The 17,919-nt window shown below is 35.0% G+C and overlaps 1 protein-coding gene across 1 annotated transcript in view; it reads right to left on the bottom strand.

Annotated features, from left to right (window-relative positions):
- The window catches only part of VPS13B (vacuolar protein sorting 13 homolog B), a 417,894-nt gene that overhangs the window by 167,905 nt on the left and 232,070 nt on the right, over positions 1 to 17,919 (bottom strand). Inside the window, 3 exon segments of the mRNA XM_030444536.1 lie at positions 9,233 to 9,344; positions 14,992 to 15,400; positions 17,094 to 17,235. Coding sequence (XP_030300396.1) covers positions 9,233 to 9,344; positions 14,992 to 15,400; positions 17,094 to 17,235 — 663 coding nt within the window.

Genomic DNA, 17,919 nt, shown 5'->3' with positions numbered 1-17,919 from the left:
CAGCATCACAAATCAGTGCAAAGGAAACCATAATCTCTCCTCCACTCAGTCACCATAAACATATTACAGATTTCAAAACTGAAGCTGTAGGAACTGCACATGTTAAACTCCATATCTACCACACAGCAAACACTGTGTTAAAACAGTATTTCAGACAGCAAGAAATATCAGACAAGGGAAACTATAAGTTCAGGCTGCCATGTATCTTAAACTTAGCCCTGACTTTGACAAACATACAGTAGTTGAGAACACCCACAGATGAGAAATCTTTTTATAGAACAAAGTCAAGCACACTGGCACAACAGAGAAAGCAATGTCCTTGTGAAAGTTTTGCTGTACAATTGCTATTTACTTCTGACATTAAGCTGTTGAATGATGGCATCTTGATTAAACAGTCAAAGAAATGGACTATATGCTACTATAAATTATATAAAATGTGATATTGAACATTTTATAGACTCCTTTTTTGAAGGGATGCTTCTTGCATGCCTGTCTCCCAGATTCACAGCTAAACTGACCACAGAAATACATGACCTGAACCAACAGGCCAGTTTAAAGGGAGTTTGAAAATCTATTCCAAATTTAGCTCTGAAATGCACACAGGTGTTGGTAAGAATGAGCTATACCTGAATAATGAGGCAATCATAACCACATAGTAAACTCAAAAGCTTTACCAGAAAAACTAGATGTGGTTGCCCTAAGCACTGAAACCTTCACTCCACTGCAATTCCTTCACTGCTCAGCAAATAGACTAACTGCCAAAACTGCCAAAAAAATGCCTGAATAGGGAACATGAGGCTGTTACCACCATCTTTGCCCAGAGGAGTGTGCAAGCCCATCTTAGCTAGCCAGGCACTGACCTGAAACTGGTTCATGAGGCCAGGGGAGACCACTGCATTGCCCTTCACTGAGCAGTCACCTCCACAAGGTGCTCAATCTCAGCGTGGTTCCCCTCACCATCCCTTGCCATTGGAGTCCCTCCCAAACAAGTGAACAAGTCACCCATTACCTTCCAGGTCAAACTCAAAGGAATTTGTAAGACCTCTGAAGATGCTCTTTGGATCTCTGCCTGCCTCTATAGCAGGACTACTGGGCATACATAAACACAGCTCTGTGAATCTCCATAAAATTAATTTCATTCCTCCTCTCCCGACCTCCTCACAAAAGGCTGGGATGCTGCCAGGGTAAAGAGCACTTTTCTGCAAATACCTCAGCCAAATCCAAAGCAATGTGCCCAACTGAAAAGAAGAAAGAACTGTGCCGACAGACTGTGTATTACGTTCTAAAAATATTGAAATAAATCATCAAGAAGGGATGTTAGTGGCCCTGGAAGTGTTCAAGGCCAGGCTGGATGGGGCCTTGAGCAATCTGATCTAGTAGGAGGTGTCCCTGATCGGGGAGGGGGGTTGGAACTAGATCTTTAAGGTCCATTCCAACCCCAGCCGTTCTATGATTCTATGATTATTTGAGAGTTACAAGGAGACTTGAAAAAATTACTACAACGATTTTACAGATTTCACCTTTGCTCTCTTGGAGTGAATTGGTTACTCGTTTGAATTGATTCTTCACTGACATTTCCATAGCAGGTTTTTTCCCTGACACATTTAATAAGGTTCTCCAAAGAGCTGTCCCGATTAACAACAAATGGAGAATTAAATGACAGAATAATGGCAGTGCTCTTTGATAAGAATGCTTCTATAAAGCATATTTCAATTTGTTTTTCTCTTAGGAACTTCACGTGAAATTAAAAATTATTCTAAGAATCAGAATAAAAAGGCTATACTAGTAAGTGAAACAAAAATATAAAGTGGTTAAGTATACTGAGCACACAGTGTTAAACTGATGAATTAGAGTGAACAATAAAGTTGCAAGAATGCTTTTCCTATTTATGAACTTTACCTGATTTTGATTATCACATAAAGAACTGTATTTTAGACATATATTTAGGCAAACTAGTCATGTATTTTTGCAGATTCAAGTAAAACTCTAAATTAAAGAAACTTCAAGTAAAAATATGATTGATAGTTAAAGCTGAACATTTTTAAGGTTGAATTCCAAATATAAAATTAGCTTTGAATAGCTTTTGGTATTAAATAATTAACTAGCTACATTTCTGAAATTAAATGGGCAGTTCCAGCTGTTATTTTACAATTAGTTTCCACTGAGGGTTTTAAATTAATAACTGCTGCAATAGCCTCAAACATGCCAATGTTAATTAGGAGTGGTGTTTCCATGTAATGCTATCCATATATATGAATATTTTACTGGGCAAAAGGTCTAAGGAGAATTTTTTTTTTTGCCTCTCTACTAAAGATAGAAGGAGAGAGAAATGTAAAGCAGGAAAAGACTTCACTTCCAAGCCCTTTTCCAGAGAGGGGTATAGTATTCTTAGGGAAGGTAAAGATGACTTTCCGAAGGTCCTTACACTAAAAAAAAAGGATGAGTCCTAAGGACAATATTTAGAACTTGCTTCTTAGTATGAATATTTTGACTCAACCCCCCAGTTCAACAATAAAGCTAATGATAACTGAATAACAAAACAAACAAACACAAAGCATATCCAAGCAAGAATATTTAAAAAAACCCCAAACAAACACATCTCCTGAGGAAGTTTAAAATATCCAATTATAGTTTGGTTTTGTTTTTTTTTTTGCCTTAACACAGGAAGAAAATAACTGAAAATGGTGAGGTATAAGCCTATTTCAAAACTTCTACAAAATAAGACATTTCTCTCCTTGAAATACTGGGGATTTTTTCCCTCAAAAGTTGTTTTCCTACATAACTTTAGCTCTACGGTTTTAAAGATTCTGAAATGAAAGCAAAACTGCAATAAAGATCTTTATGATGCACTGCAGCTTTTACTTTTTAAAGTTTGCTATGAAACACATGCACATTTTCATATGCTATCAAGCACTACATATGCATGCATTTTTTCACTGATTATCTTTGCTGCCTTTATTGTAAGAAAATTCAACAAACTCAAGCTAATATCTTGTTTGCCTACCATATAATCTTCATTGAACTATTAAAAAAATATAGCCAATTAAAACCTTTATAAAATAATTAAAAGGAAGTTATTAATATCAGGTGTGTATCCTGGGAAAATTATCTGAATACTTAACTACTGGGAAAGCAAGATTATTTTTTTTCAACTTCTAATTGGTTTGTAAAGGAAAACATTTTTGCTCATACTACAGTTACAGAAAATTCAAGCTTTTTGTAACAATAACTTAGTGGTATAGCTTTTGAATATGAGTACGTCCCACAGCAGTTTAATACTGAGCAAAAAATGTTTCTGAAGACAAGATGCTTATAGATGTGGGTGCTGTTGAAAAGTTTTGAAAAGCATTTGATTTTTCAAACCACACTGGAAAGAAAAAACAGATTTGCACAGAGACTTCTGGCTATGTATGTGCTTCTTGCATGAAACTTCTTCCATCATTCTTTCCACTATCAGCACAGACACACAAAACTGTTTATTACTCCTTTTTTTAAACTGAAGGATTTTTGTTAACCAATTATTGGCATTAATGATGATTACAAGCATGTTCTTGATAAAACTCCTTAAAATAAAGATAAATAGCATACATTTTATACAAAAAAACATCATTATTTTGTGATTTGCAAATGTTTGAGAGATAAAAAACAGTGGACAAAAAAACAGAAAAATGAAAAAATAGATTAGATAAATTTATATTAAAAATTACTTGAACACACGAGCAGTTTAAAGAACAAATTTGAAAAAAACTACAGCTACCTTTCCATGACTAAACACTTTACATGTAATTTTTTTGGGGGGGATTGGTTTTTAAAGAATTCCTATTTACATTCACAAATTGAAAACAGTCAAATGACAGCTTAATGCTTTGATCTATGAAAGATCTACACATGAAAATGACCATGGAACTTTCAGACCTGGACTATTAAGCTTTGATGTATGACATGAATGAAATCCTTGGATCTCAAAAATGATGAATCCAGAGTGCAGACAACAATTAGATTCCTTATTGTCCAAGCTGAGGAAAGCTTATGGTTCTGTTCACCTAAGCTCCCAGAGCTTGATAGTTTATTAATATGTATTCTGGACTTGATAAGCAAGGCCTTTTCACAATTGCCTTCAAACAGCCTGTATTCTCTGTGCTCTTTGCCAGCCATTTCATTTTTTATCTTTACAGTATCTTACCTAAAAATTATTTCAATCTGCCTTTTCATGGATGCTCCCTAAAACTGTATTAATTAATTAATATTAATTAATGTTCCACATCAGAGTGTGCAGAAAATCAAGATGTTGGGGACGACTGGCAATTGCCTATACAATTGAGCAGACAGGTTGCACAGTATTTGGTATAATAAGGCTCATTTCTCTATAAAGAAGTAGAACTAAATATCTTTCAATTTTGGCTCTGTTCTGCTTCATATTTAAGCAGAGCCAGAGGCATCTACTTATTCTTATTTTTCAATCAGAGAAACAGAACTGGTGTGTCTTGTGATGAAGTTACCTGAGCCATTTTCCTGTTGGCATCTCTAGTGCTACTGGTAATTTAAGCACAACTTGTGTTATTCATTGTTGTAAACCCAGAACATTCAAATTTTTAAAAAATTCAGTCCATTTTATGTCATGTTTCCATTGACTAAAAGTGTTCCAGGATTCCAACTATGCTCAGATTAATTGCACTAAGTGCTGTTTGTACAGGAAAATGCTGTTGTAATCTGAAAAGGTAACAAAATTATCTCACAGAATGCGAGATAATTGGACAGAAAAACTGGTTAAGATGACTACAGACACATTTGATTATTTCCACTTCTGTAAAGAATTGTAATTTATTCATGCTGATACTCTACATTATCCACTTTTATTAAATGTGAAAGAACTAAGGAAATGACAAAGGGAAAACATGTGAAGACACACAAAGAAGAAAATTAGGTTTTTTGACCTACCACAAGAGATGCTACTCTCTTTACTGCAACCATGTGCATACATGGAAAAAGATCTTCTAGCCTGGTGCCCTCAGAATTTTTTATATCCATCAAAAGACTGTTCTTTGACAAGTGATTATCTAATGGATCTTCTAAATCCTCTAGATTTGTTGCTTGGAGAAAGACCTGAGCAACATGATCTAAACTGCTTTATCAGGTAGGAGGCTGGATTAGGTGAATCACTTCCAACTGAAATTATTCCATGGTTTCATGGTTCCTTTGGATTTTTGTAACAGAATTAGACACATAACTGCTTTTAGCACTTGCCACATAAAAACAAATATTTGAGTGTTAGAGAAGTGATAACTGCTAATAAGAAATCTTAACTGATGTCCTCCAAAGTAAAGAAAGCATTGCTACAAACAGGACAACTGCTAAAAGCCTCTGCATATTTGGCATATATTTAAGCTCTTATTTCCATCAAATTAACACTGTAGCAGAAGTAGGTACCAAAAAACCCATGGTTGAGGAGTTCTAGGAAACTCTTGAGGAAAAAAACTTAAGCTGGATTCTCATCTTACTATTCACCAGAGTGCCAAACAGGAGTGAGTCCAGGACTGAGAAATGCAATTTTTTACTCCAAAGAGATGCTCGTTTTCTCATCTAGTCACAGCATTTATAAAATTTCCCCACAACATGATATCTCTGGTATCAGGAAACTGGCTGACTTTCACTCATTAACATGACTTTCCAAATCTCAGCACTCTTCCTCTCCAAAACTTCTAGACCTTCCCTCTCTGTTTTATCAGATGCATTTAACCATCCATTTGGCCACTTCAACAGTTCTATCATACACAGTGTGATCATACAAGCCAAGAAATGACCGTATCATCTTTTTTCCCTCTTTTCTCCAACAGCAGCACCCCCAGTCCCAAGTTTAATATGACCAGGCAATTGAAAACATAAAAAGTGGTTCTGTCCTTCACTGATTAGTAGAAGCTTCATTTACTCTACCTGATCTCTCCACATTTTTAATTAACTGCTCTTCCCTCTCTTTAGCCAGGTTAGGCTAGGCAGCTGCCCCATTTGCACCTCTATCCAGTTTTTGCTTTATTCTGCTTCCCATCCCAAAGCCTTCTGGTACCTGCAAGAATTCTGCTCCATAGATTTGGCAGTTTCTTGACTGAAACATGAAATTCGGGTCATATTTATTGAACACAAACACACACTTAGCTGGGGTTTAAGAACCAAAAATTAATGACAAACCATTAAAATAAACAAACCAACTCCTAGGATTTACTAGGAAATAAATTGAGAAGGAGAAATTGTCTCTTACTGTGACCAGTTAAACTATATTTCTTCCAGGAGCCTGCTATTTACTGCATTTACATGCATCTTTTTTTAATAATTGTATTAATAGTCAGAACTAAATTAGTCAATTTCCTACTGGAGGAAACAGTTATTTTTAGATGGATTTTTATATGGCATAAGAAAACTGAAGTTACTACATCAATACATTTCTTGCCAACTTCCAATAATCACCTGAAAAAAAATATTTATGCCCAAACTTTTGGGGCACATTATTTTTCCAACATTCCATTTTCCATTTTACTCCCTTCTCAAGCTAAGCAAGTAACCTATTTTGCCTAAGACACAGTTGAGTCATTTCATCTGACAAGCCAAAAGTGGCCTGGTTTATTTAGTATGACCTTTGGCCATACCAGATTTACCTTTCATGCACTGGCAATCTGTTAATAATACATTAGCACATTTAGTTTTTCACCTATTAAGTTATGGGACAAATTCAGAAGATATTTGGAAATTCTACTTAGCTTTTAGCCATGAAGTTTCTCAGCCTTTCTGAGAAGAACAGTTTCCAAATGAGAAGCAAAAACTCTTCTTTCTCATGAAACACTACAAAAGTTACATTAATTGCATGTGGTTATAGTTTAGACCTAAACAGAAGACTGTTTAAACCAAAGTGACACCGCAAATTAATTTTGCATCCCCACTCCAGAAACACTGTAAAGACAGTGGTTCAGACAATGATTTATTTGCTTTTTTTCTATTAAAAGCAGCAGCAGCAAATTAGAGGAGAAGAGAGGTTGGAAAAAGACAGAAGATGACATGTTGGGATTATTAGAATGCTGTAGCAGCTAATTCTTCAGTAATCAACAGGCTGCTGTAATTTCTTTTTTTTTTTTTTCAGTCTCTTAAGCTGGATATTGTATTACTTGTAACTCTGCTGATATTTATTAAAAAAATCTTTCACCAAAAGACATGAATTGTACATTGTGTAGGTTTGCTCGTCTTACTACTTGATTTTTCATGTAAAAAAATGAATGGCTATCTTAAACCATGTTTCTGTAACTACAATATATTCTGGATCAAAGAACACATAATTAGAAAATGCATCTACATGGATTCTGGATGGGAATCTTAATATCTTTAATTAAAAAACATTTATTTATATTACTTGGAAGTGTTGAACCTTGCTTGAACAGATCTAAATAGTCCCCTCTTCCCAAAACCAAAAGACCACCCACTACCAACTTCAATATTGTCTCACAGAACTCTGCAAAGTAACTTGACACTGCCCCAATGTATTTAAAAAACACTAAAGCTCGTGTAATTGGATGATTAAAGGAACAAAGATAAGACTGAGTTATTTGACAGCTGCTGAGAAATTAGAAGAACGGTTGCTGAAGCAGTTAGAGGAAATTACTGAAAATGGCAGACATTTTGCAGAAAAAGCCACAGGAAGCTTGGTGTTGTGCAAATGGTCACAAAGAAGCCAATAGCACTCAGAAGAGAGATGTCTGTAGCCCAGTGCTTATTTCTACCTTACCCATTTGGTATCCTCATTTCTAAAGGAGGACTGGAGTATATCATAACTGTATGAAACCAGGAAAACTAAATACACATTGCACAAACCTAGTCTAGAACATTTTTGTATATAAGACACAGAGACCTATAATGCAAAAGAGCATCAGAACCTTTAAGCAACTGAGTGAATTCTGGTTAGAAAAGCACAGAATTTCTTATTTATGGTAAAGCCTGAAGAAATAAAAAGCTAGAAAATAAAAAAAGGAAAGAAGAGGGAAGAAGGGAGGGAGGGAGGGGGGGAGGGAGGGAGGGGGGGAGAGAAGAGAGAGAAGGGAAAAAAGGGAGAGGAGAGGAAGGGGGGGGGGAGGGGGGAGAGAAAAGTAAAACTAAGAAAAATAAGAGAAAAAAGAAAAGAGAGAAAAGGGGGGGAAGAGGGGGGGAGAAAGGGAAGGAAAAGAGAGGGAAAAGAGAGGGAAAAGAGAGGGAAAAACTACTATTACCAAACTTTAAATCAGAAACATATTTTAAATATTTCCACATGAAATTTGAAGAAGAAGTCTCTCTGACATGTTCTAAGTGATCAGAAGAGAAACTGGAAATATTTCATGGTCTCCTAAAAACCCTAGTCTTGACAAAAAGTAAAACTTGCTGTCATTTTCTAGGCAGTAAATTTTTTCACTGCTGGGAAAAGATTTTGATGTTTGTAATTTCCATTGAAGAGCACTATGAAGTAGTTAAAAATACTGCCACATCTGAAAAACAGACCAACGGGAAGTATAAGACACTTGTTCATCTGTATTTCTGTGACTTTTCTCACTTGGTATTATTTGCAACCATACTTTCATGTCTGGCAACACTGCCAACTCTACTAAGGATCATATATTACTTTTATCATGTTGATTACATATGTTCACCAGTTTTGCTGCCTATATATGATTAGTGTGGTTTGCACATACTTAGTGACACAATCCAGAGCATAACATTTTCACAGAAAATGTGTTTACTGGGAAAGAGCTCCTTAGAAGTTTGTGTTTCTTTCAGCTTTGATCTACACAATGTTAAAAATCCTGCAGTTTGAATCTATGCTTACCGTTTGCATTATTAAGATCTATCTCCTTCACATTATAGGGCTACTGAGCACTTCCATAGTCACAAAAAATTTCCTTTTCTCTTAGGTGAACTTAGTAGTAGCTGAATAAAAGAAAGCCTCTTAAAATATTCTCATCTGTGAGCTTAAACTTTGTAATGACTTGACATTTAAATTCTGTTATTCATCAGCACTTCACAGAAGAACTTGGTTTGTCTAAATGGATTTGAAAGCCCACAAGTGAAGAAAATCAGAAAAACCTGGTTTTGAATATCAAAAGATTGTATGTGGAAAGCATTTTTACAGGCTGCACATACCCGTTTTATTGATCATTTAACTTCTCTCAAAATGAATTTTTCTGAGACCATATATGAAAAGTCCATCCCCTCCCCCAACACTTACTGATAAATGTCTTTTCTGAGCACAGCTCTACTAAGAGGGTTGTCAGCCTGAGGAGCCATACAGACAGATCCAATCTTGAGAACCAAGGTGTCTTCTTTAATTGCTGGGTTAGCTGTAGTTAGGAAAGAGAAAATACCTGTCTGATTAAAAGACAAATGCATAAAGTAGAAACAATGAAAAACTATTTCTTAAAAAAAGTCTAAGTAAGAATGTCTGCTAAGGATTCAGTTTTGCTCAGGACCAATAACTGTTGCTAAAAAAAGAGTCACAAAATCAATAGCAGTGTTGTGACACATAAGACAAAACTGTTGCTATTTATTTCCCCACAGTAGTTTGTCACATTTTTCATTAACTCTAATCCTTTTTTTTTTTTTTTTCAAAAACTATATTAATTCCACAGACTTCTTTGTTATCTGCCCATTTCTCCAATAATTATCTGCTGAAATATCAGTATGTAAAGCACTCTGAATCCTTTTTAGTATGGGCCTAGATTTTTTAGATGTGAAACATTGCAGGATATTATAATGTAACCATACTAGTAGCATTTGGTATGGGTTGCAACACACATGAAAAGTTCAAACACAAGGATTGAAACAAGAGAGTCTGAAATCTGACACATGTACTAAGAACAAAATGTAACACTGGACAGTAAATGCCACATCAATAACAAAATTACACCAAGAAGAAAAAGCTCTGCTTTCCACTTCGGGTACATCACATTCAAATTTTAGCCACATGTATAAATTCCTCATTTTAAAAGTAGTGGTCATATTCAATACAAACCCAAAAGTTCTGCCCAGAAAAAAAGTAGCACCACATTTGTTGTAGTAAAACTCTGAAGTTTCCTTACAGGAAAACACTTGAGTCTACTGCACCTCCTTCTCAGCAGACATAGATACAGACAAAGCTTCTGCTCAGAAGGCTTTATAGGAACTAGGAAAAGCTCCTGAGAACATGCAATACAAGCTCAAAGATTTCATCATCTGCAGTGAAATGGTTCACTGCACCAGCAGTGTGAGACATAACAAGGGTGGAACAACAACACACTTGATCCCATCCAAGGAAAAGACTCTCACATGTGCGTTCTGAAAACAAAATCATAACAGCAGCACGGAGTTCAAATATTTTACTGAAGAGTGAAATGCTTGGCATGGATATAGCAAGAACTATGAGGTTAAAAATAGCTTCTCCAGACCTGTTAATGTATTGATAAATAAGATACCATGCTTTGTGCCTGCATGTATACATTCACAGAATTCACATACCTTATACATATATACACACACACATTCACAGAAATTCTAATATAATATTTTGAAACAACCATAGGAAACACAGCATTAACCATGCAGCAGCACAGTAACACAAGTGCTAACAGCAGACTTACAAGAACCTCACCCATGTAAAAGGCAAAGTTAAATCTTTAAGTCCCAAAAGCAGAGAAACCATATAGACAGTTTAATTGCCAGAACTAAGGCAGAAAAGTTAAATTAACTAAAAAACCCAATTTGTGACTACATCAAACTTCATATTTTTAACTTTCAGATAAAAAAAAATTAGTATGGCATCATTCTAAATATTAGAATTCCTGCCACTGTACACTTGATATTGGATTTTTTTTCCCAGCTAGTCACATAAGAAAAAGGAGTGAAGATATTAAGTATACTTCTGATTGTAACTACAACTTATTTAGGCAGGCTTATACTGAGAAGTGGTTCTTAATGAAATGTTTCTTATTCTAAAAAAACTAATTTGTATCTCACACTTAGCAAAGCACAATAAACTTGGGAGTACTCATCACAGGACTTTTCTTTTTCAAGACTGGGAATGGTTATTTTGTGTACAACTTTCTGAAGATAAGGAATTAAGTCAATCTTAAACCAGAAAGAATTACAGGCATTAAACTTTTCAGCTGGTTTCTAATGAGTGGTAATCTGAGCCATGCCTTAGGGTGATGAATTCACATCTCCATTCATTAACTCACAAATTCTCCTATTAGCTTTTGAAAATATGAGAATAATATTGTAAACATAACACAGAGATTATAAATATTTAAAAGCTATAGGGAGGGAAAACGTCTACTCTACAAGTACAATCAAACTTCCAGATTGTGCCATAATATTGCTCACGATCTCATTCGGTTTTACCCACTCATTGCAGTCTTCTTTTTGCTAAGGTAAACACATTAAACTTTTTAATCCTTGTAAGGCTTCTTTTCCAGCACTTGATTACCATTTGTGGTGCTTTTCAGCACCCTCTCCAGTTTTATCAGTTGCCATTTTTGACAGAAAGTATATTGAAAACGATGTTCCATCATCTGCTATACGCAGAAGCACAGTTACGACCCTTATTTGTCTCCACTAAGCCCACTGAGACTCTTGTTTTCAGCCACTATTTCCCAGAATGCTTTCTAGTCCTGAAGACACAGTCTGCATAATTTTCTACCTTTATATATAAATTCAAAGATTAAGTATATTTTCTACAATCAGTGATATAAATGCAGCAATCGTGATGCGCAGCTCATAGAACCCTCGACATTCTTTTCCTCAGGGCATTGCTTGCAACATATGTTGATGCTGCAGCAATGGTTTTATATTTACTTTCAGATTACTACATGCAAGTTTCACTTATTATTCCACATTGACACTTCCACTTAGCCATTTTTAATTAATTTAACTTTTCCACAGATGATACACAGGGATGTAATTAAATTAGAATACCATAAAGACACAATTTCAAACTCCTTACAAAAGTGTAAGGACATCAAATCTTCACAAATATTTTATCAACTTAGAATTGTAACCATAATGAAGAATGCAAATCAGATGTGTTTACCAGGACTAATTTTCCATAAAACTGTATTTTGGGTGGAGAGTTTGACACCCTGGAAGGCTGTGCTGCCATTCAGAGGCACCTACACAGACCGGAGAGTTGGGAAGGGAGAAATTGAATGAATTAGAACAAGGGCAAGTGTAAAGTCTTGCATCTGGGAAAAAAGAACCCTCCCCAGGCTGCCTAGGGAGGTGTGGAGTCTCCTTGCCTGGAGACATTCAAATCCCACCTGGATGTGTTCCTGTGTGACCTGCTGTAGGTGACCCTGCTCTGGCAGGAGGGGTTTGGACTCGATGATCTTTCAAGGTCCCTTCCAACCCCTAACTTTCTCTGACTCTATGATTTATTACCATGTAACAAATATGTAATTCTTTATTGTCTGAATCCTGTAATAGACTTTTACCTTTATGTTCTCTGAGGGAGAGCAATAAAACTACCTGTCTTAGTTTTATTTGAACATCACAATTTTCATTTTACCTTCAGCTGTCTAGAAGCCGCTATTCCAAGGTGTGTTAAAAATTAGTTTCAGAAGACTAAGATCCCTAAGCACAAGTTACTCAGTCTGACTGATTTGAAACTGTTTAATAATAAGCAAGGAGGATGTTACAGACCATATGTTAGGACAGACTTCAAAGTAGGGAGTCATGCTCATGTGACAAGAATATATCACTTCCACAAATGCAGGACATACATTTATTAAGAACGCCGCCTTTTCTTTTTCACTATCAACAAATTTATCATGTCCTTTCTAGTGATTCCTGATATTTCACTCTTAGTACATATTAAAAAAAAGTTCCTATTGTCCTCAAACCAGCCAGATGTGGATTCTTTACCACTTCTAAGCATTTATTTTTTGTAATTTGCAATTTTTATTTATAGTGTTCTGCTACAAAGAATTTCTTGATTCTATGTTATATATTGCTTTTTATATTTAGTCCTCACTAAGTAAGTGAAGGCTGCTGGCGAGAGCTTGAAACACCACCTGACACATTAACAAATCAAACTCTCAGGGAAAGCAGCCTAGGACAGAATGCTGCCCTGAAGTCTACTACAAAAAGAAATGTTGATCTGGTGCCACTGCAAAAACCATAAACATGTACGTAAACTCCTCAGGAGAAAAATAATTATTTTGATTATTTATAGTGTTTGTGTACCACCGTTCACTGTGTAAGTTTGGTTTTGGAATGCACAAAGAAAGAACAGATTTGGGATATTTTTAAATTTGATATGTTAAGTCACAACTACATGTGTTTTTCGGGGGGTAGTTTCGGTAGCTATCACTAGATACAAAAAAATTAATAACACAGGATTGACTGGAAGAGAAACTAAGGTCATTTTTTGGTCTTTCTGAGGCTTATAGGGGAATATTTCCACAATATATAACACTTTATCAGTGTAGCACATAAGTAATGGGTCATATTCAATCTTACTCCTCATTTTTGTTTCTAATTTCTGCTCTTGAAGACAATAAGCAGTAGAAGAGAGAAGTGATTTATTTCACATTCAGAAAGAGATGAGAGAAGAGTTGAGAAAATCTGGAGTGAAAGAAGAAATTGAAGGAGAAGGGTACTGATTTTCATAGTGACAATACTTAAGAATTTTCCAGTGAAAGAGGTTAGCTGGCTTTTTTACTGATTTAGTAAAGCTTATCTTCAGCAGTATTCTTTGAAAGCACACCTACTTTTCCTTTCCACATCCATACAATAGTGTCACTTCTGTTCTTTGCATGCATTTGCAAGCAATGTATAGCAACAAGACAAACTTTTTTATAATTTCTTTTTAATCAAGTATACAGCTACAGAGCTAGAAAAACATACTTAAAAAAAATATATACATTTCCTTGACAGCATGTCCTAAAACTCCCTTCCAATCAGAATAAATTCTTTTTTGCCAACACAGCCAGCCTAATTTTATCTTGCCATGCTTTCATCATTCCCAGTTGGAAAACTGTGGAGGACGCTGGCAAAAAAAAAATGACCTACATAAATTCTCACTGTCTGCACTTCTTGCAGTTAGATTATGACAAGAATTTAAATATTATACTCTTAGGATTATATTGTGAGCTATATCATATAGAATGGTTAAAAAGACACACACCTACAGGACTTACGGAAATGTATGATGATACCCAGTAAACAATTTTTTCCTTATTTTTTAATCTGTAAATGAACTTTTGGTAAACAAATTGATCACATTCCCACTAGCTGTTACAAAGTGTGATTTTCATGTCAGTTTATTCATATAGAAAGATTGTAAAAGGGATGTAAATATATTTTATGTATGAAAGGAAAACCATTTCTTATAGAAAAAAGTAGTATCCATAGATCACACTGCTACTTACTGTCATTTGAAACAAGAGTTTATGCTATGCACAACTTTGTAAAAACCGGAAAGCCTCTCACATAAGGGAGCCTGAACAGCTTCAACTAAGAATTACCAAATAAATGATAAACTTTATTATCTGTTATCTTACTATCTATTGGGCATCAATCATAAGGTATATTTTAACATCTTTCTCCAAACTGAAGTAGAATATCTATCTCCTTTACTACTGCATGGATTTCTGGAAGCCAGTTTCCAGAGCAGCTGAGGCTCCATTACTGGAACAGCTATCTGTGAAAAGCTGAACTGGTACCAGAGTAATGAGAGCTGACACGAGTATTACCACAGCATGATTTGGGTTCCCTTCACACAATTTTTTACCTTTTTCTTTTTATAAACACATTTTAAACACAAACTCCCAAAGTACTAGGAAAACAAAGATAAAATAAACACCTAAAAAACTTTTCAGCAAATCTGCGGAGAAATGGCTGCATGGATGTTAGATCTGATCCTTAAAACTGAAGGCCCTAAAAATGCAATTTATGTTAGAGTATTTGTCTACAATACTGAACAGTAAAAAAATGCTTAACATAAAATATTGTTACCTTCTGCAGTGTGACGATCTTCCTCATTTTTGGGACAGAAGACTCTGATTACCCCAGTGCTGATATAAATCAGAGGCAAGTTGCGGGAAGTTAGAGCATGAGTCCTCATAGGCTGGCCTGGGGATTTCCTTTTCTCCTTCTGAGTCCTTGGCAGTCTGGCTTGAAAAATGCTTGCAATTGCATTAAGCAAAGGAAAACAGAGGACCACATCAAAGGCTTGAGAAGAGAGAAGGATCTCATGAAGGAAATGAGGAGAACCATCAGTGTGACCTTCTGATAGCTTATGGAATGTTCTCCGTTCGTTTCTTGATATCAGCTTGTGCCGGACATTTTTTGTCACAGCTTTGGTGTAAGTGAGAGAAAGAAATCCGTGCTGTTGGTGTGAGCCATCTAAAAGTTTTGCAGTTGTCTGTTTCAAGGAAAGAAAAAAAAAAAAAAGTGTATATTTTTGCAGCAGTTTAACATCCATCAACTGCCATATACTCTGTTAGTTAGGATGCTTAGGGTTCTACGTTTGCTAGAGAATTTCCACTATTTCTGAATTATGGAATATAATTTTCTTTTTTTGTCAATGGACAATTTATCCAGTTTTTCTACACTTCACTGTAGTGTGTCAGCTAAGACTATGAATTGCTGAATACTTTTTTCTTTTCTGATTGTTAATGTTATATGAAATTCACATCAGCCAAAAAATACCTTATAAATCCATGTCTAAATTTACCAAATATTTTCTGATAATTTTTCACATTGTATTTTTATTTCTCATTCATTTTAGACATTTTAGAAGTAGATCTTACTTCCTTGCATTGTTTCCTCTGTATGTGCAAATACTATAGGTGCTAAAATAACACTTGAGTGCTGAGATATGTCACTCCATCTAAACATGGGTGTTAAAACCACCCTGAAGTCAACTAAGACTTAAGAATTAAGTTGGGTTTGGTCTCATCACCTCTTGAGTATCTAAAGAGAACAGCTGTACCACGTGCTGAAACACATCACTTAAATAAAGATATATTGCTCTGTACTTCAGAAACAGCACATTGCAGTTCTAAGTATGAATATTTCCTAGATAAAGATGACAATTAAATACTTAGCTCCCAGAAGATGTACAAGACAATTTTCATGTTATCTTTGACAGTTTTTCAGTCATACACTGCTAGTGAGTGTTAAACACTGAAAGAATAACTAGGAAAACCATTATTTTTAAAATGCAATAAGCATTTTGTTAGAATTCTATAAGATTATTTAAATTTTTACCTTACACATGAGCATAAGTCAAAGCAATACTTTTGAAAGTATTTGCTTCTTTCAGCATCTTAAATTTAATTAAAAACAATATAATGTACTTTAAATCTTGTTAATAGAACAATATCTATTTAACAAACAGGATAAGTAAAGTGCTGAAACACTGGATGCCTTTGTGTTTACTTAAAGTAAATTAGTGAGGTTAATTTCCCATAAGAACTGAAACAAACAGAATAAGAGGAAGTATTGCCAATCAATATTCACTGTGAAAATAAGACCTCACAGAACTTCCATTAACACTCACATTCATACCTTTTGTGAAGATAGAGCTCAATGTCATATCATACAAAGTATGGTAAACAGGCAAGAAAAAGAGAGATTAAATATCTCACACTGATACATTCTAAATTAATGTTCCAAGCATTCAAAAGAAAGGCTCATATATGAAATTGTTAATTGTTGCATTATAGTATTGTTGCAGTAATAAAAAGTATTTAATTTCCTAAGTAGATATCAGAATTACATTAACAAAATGCAGCATTCAATACTGGCTTTTGTGTATTTGGTCTCCAAACACTACTACTGTATGTGCTCACTTTTAATACATATGAATTCTACTGACTTCAGTGTACTGAAATGTACAGGCTGTGAGCCATCAACCCTTATTCCCAAATCAACTAAAAAAGAGGGAAACAACACAACTAATATAATTAATGTAAGGAATAAATATATTTTTAAAAATTAGACTAGAAACTAAAGACATTTGAGCCTTTTTTTTTTTTTTTTTTTTTTTTTACTCCAACTGGCATTTTATTAATGTAAGTTCTGTAGTAAAAATTTTTGGAAAAGATTCTTACAGAGGGAAAGAAGCCAGAGAAATTACTGAAAGGGTCCTGCTTGCTGATGGGTCGAACCAATAAGGTACGTCTGTTCAGCTTGTCAGTACAGGAAAGGAACACTCCTCCATACTGCCCCAGAGACCAAGATTCTTCCCCAAGGCTTGAGGTAATAGGCAACACATGGATGAGGGAAAGAAAAAAACCAACAATCAAATAAAAATAAAGAAATCTGCTATAAGCAAAAAATCCCAACAAAAACACATTAATATTACACAGTTCAATGTAACTGCAAGATAAAACCTATGCCACGTCTTTTCCTAAAAGGCTGAAATTCAATCAGATCATGCAAATAGTCAAAAAGTTCACAACTTTATAAAATTTTGTGTGAAAGAACGACCTATGGCAAGAGGTCAAGACAGATGAGAGTAAAGTGTAGTAAATCCTGCATTTCCTTTAGCTTTATTAGAATGGGGAGACCAGTTACAAGAACCAAGAAACTGCAACAAAAAAAATGTACTCATATGTGTTACATAATCATAGTGTTATTTAGAAAAAACGACTTATTAAGCATTACAATGTGCTTTATATTACAGTTCAATAATTTTTTATCATATATAAGGATAAAAAAAAATGTATTGCTTAAGAAGAGTCATTCAGCTAAAACCCCCAAAGCCTCAACCTTTCTTAAAGCTTCAGTATAACTTTAGTAAACAAAATCACCCTAAAGTTGAAAACATTACTAATGGAGCAGTAGTCTCCTGGGAGAGAATGGCTCTCTCTCAAGCTTTCCATACAATCTGTGGACAAAGCAGTTTGTTAGAAGCACCTAGTACTGGTATTCCAA

Source organism: Calypte anna, chromosome 2 (assembly GCF_003957555.1).
Source record: "Calypte anna isolate BGI_N300 chromosome 2, bCalAnn1_v1.p, whole genome shotgun sequence".
Taxonomy (NCBI): domain Eukaryota; kingdom Metazoa; phylum Chordata; class Aves; order Apodiformes; family Trochilidae; genus Calypte; species Calypte anna.
This window is presented reverse-complemented; position numbering and strand designations above follow the sequence as displayed.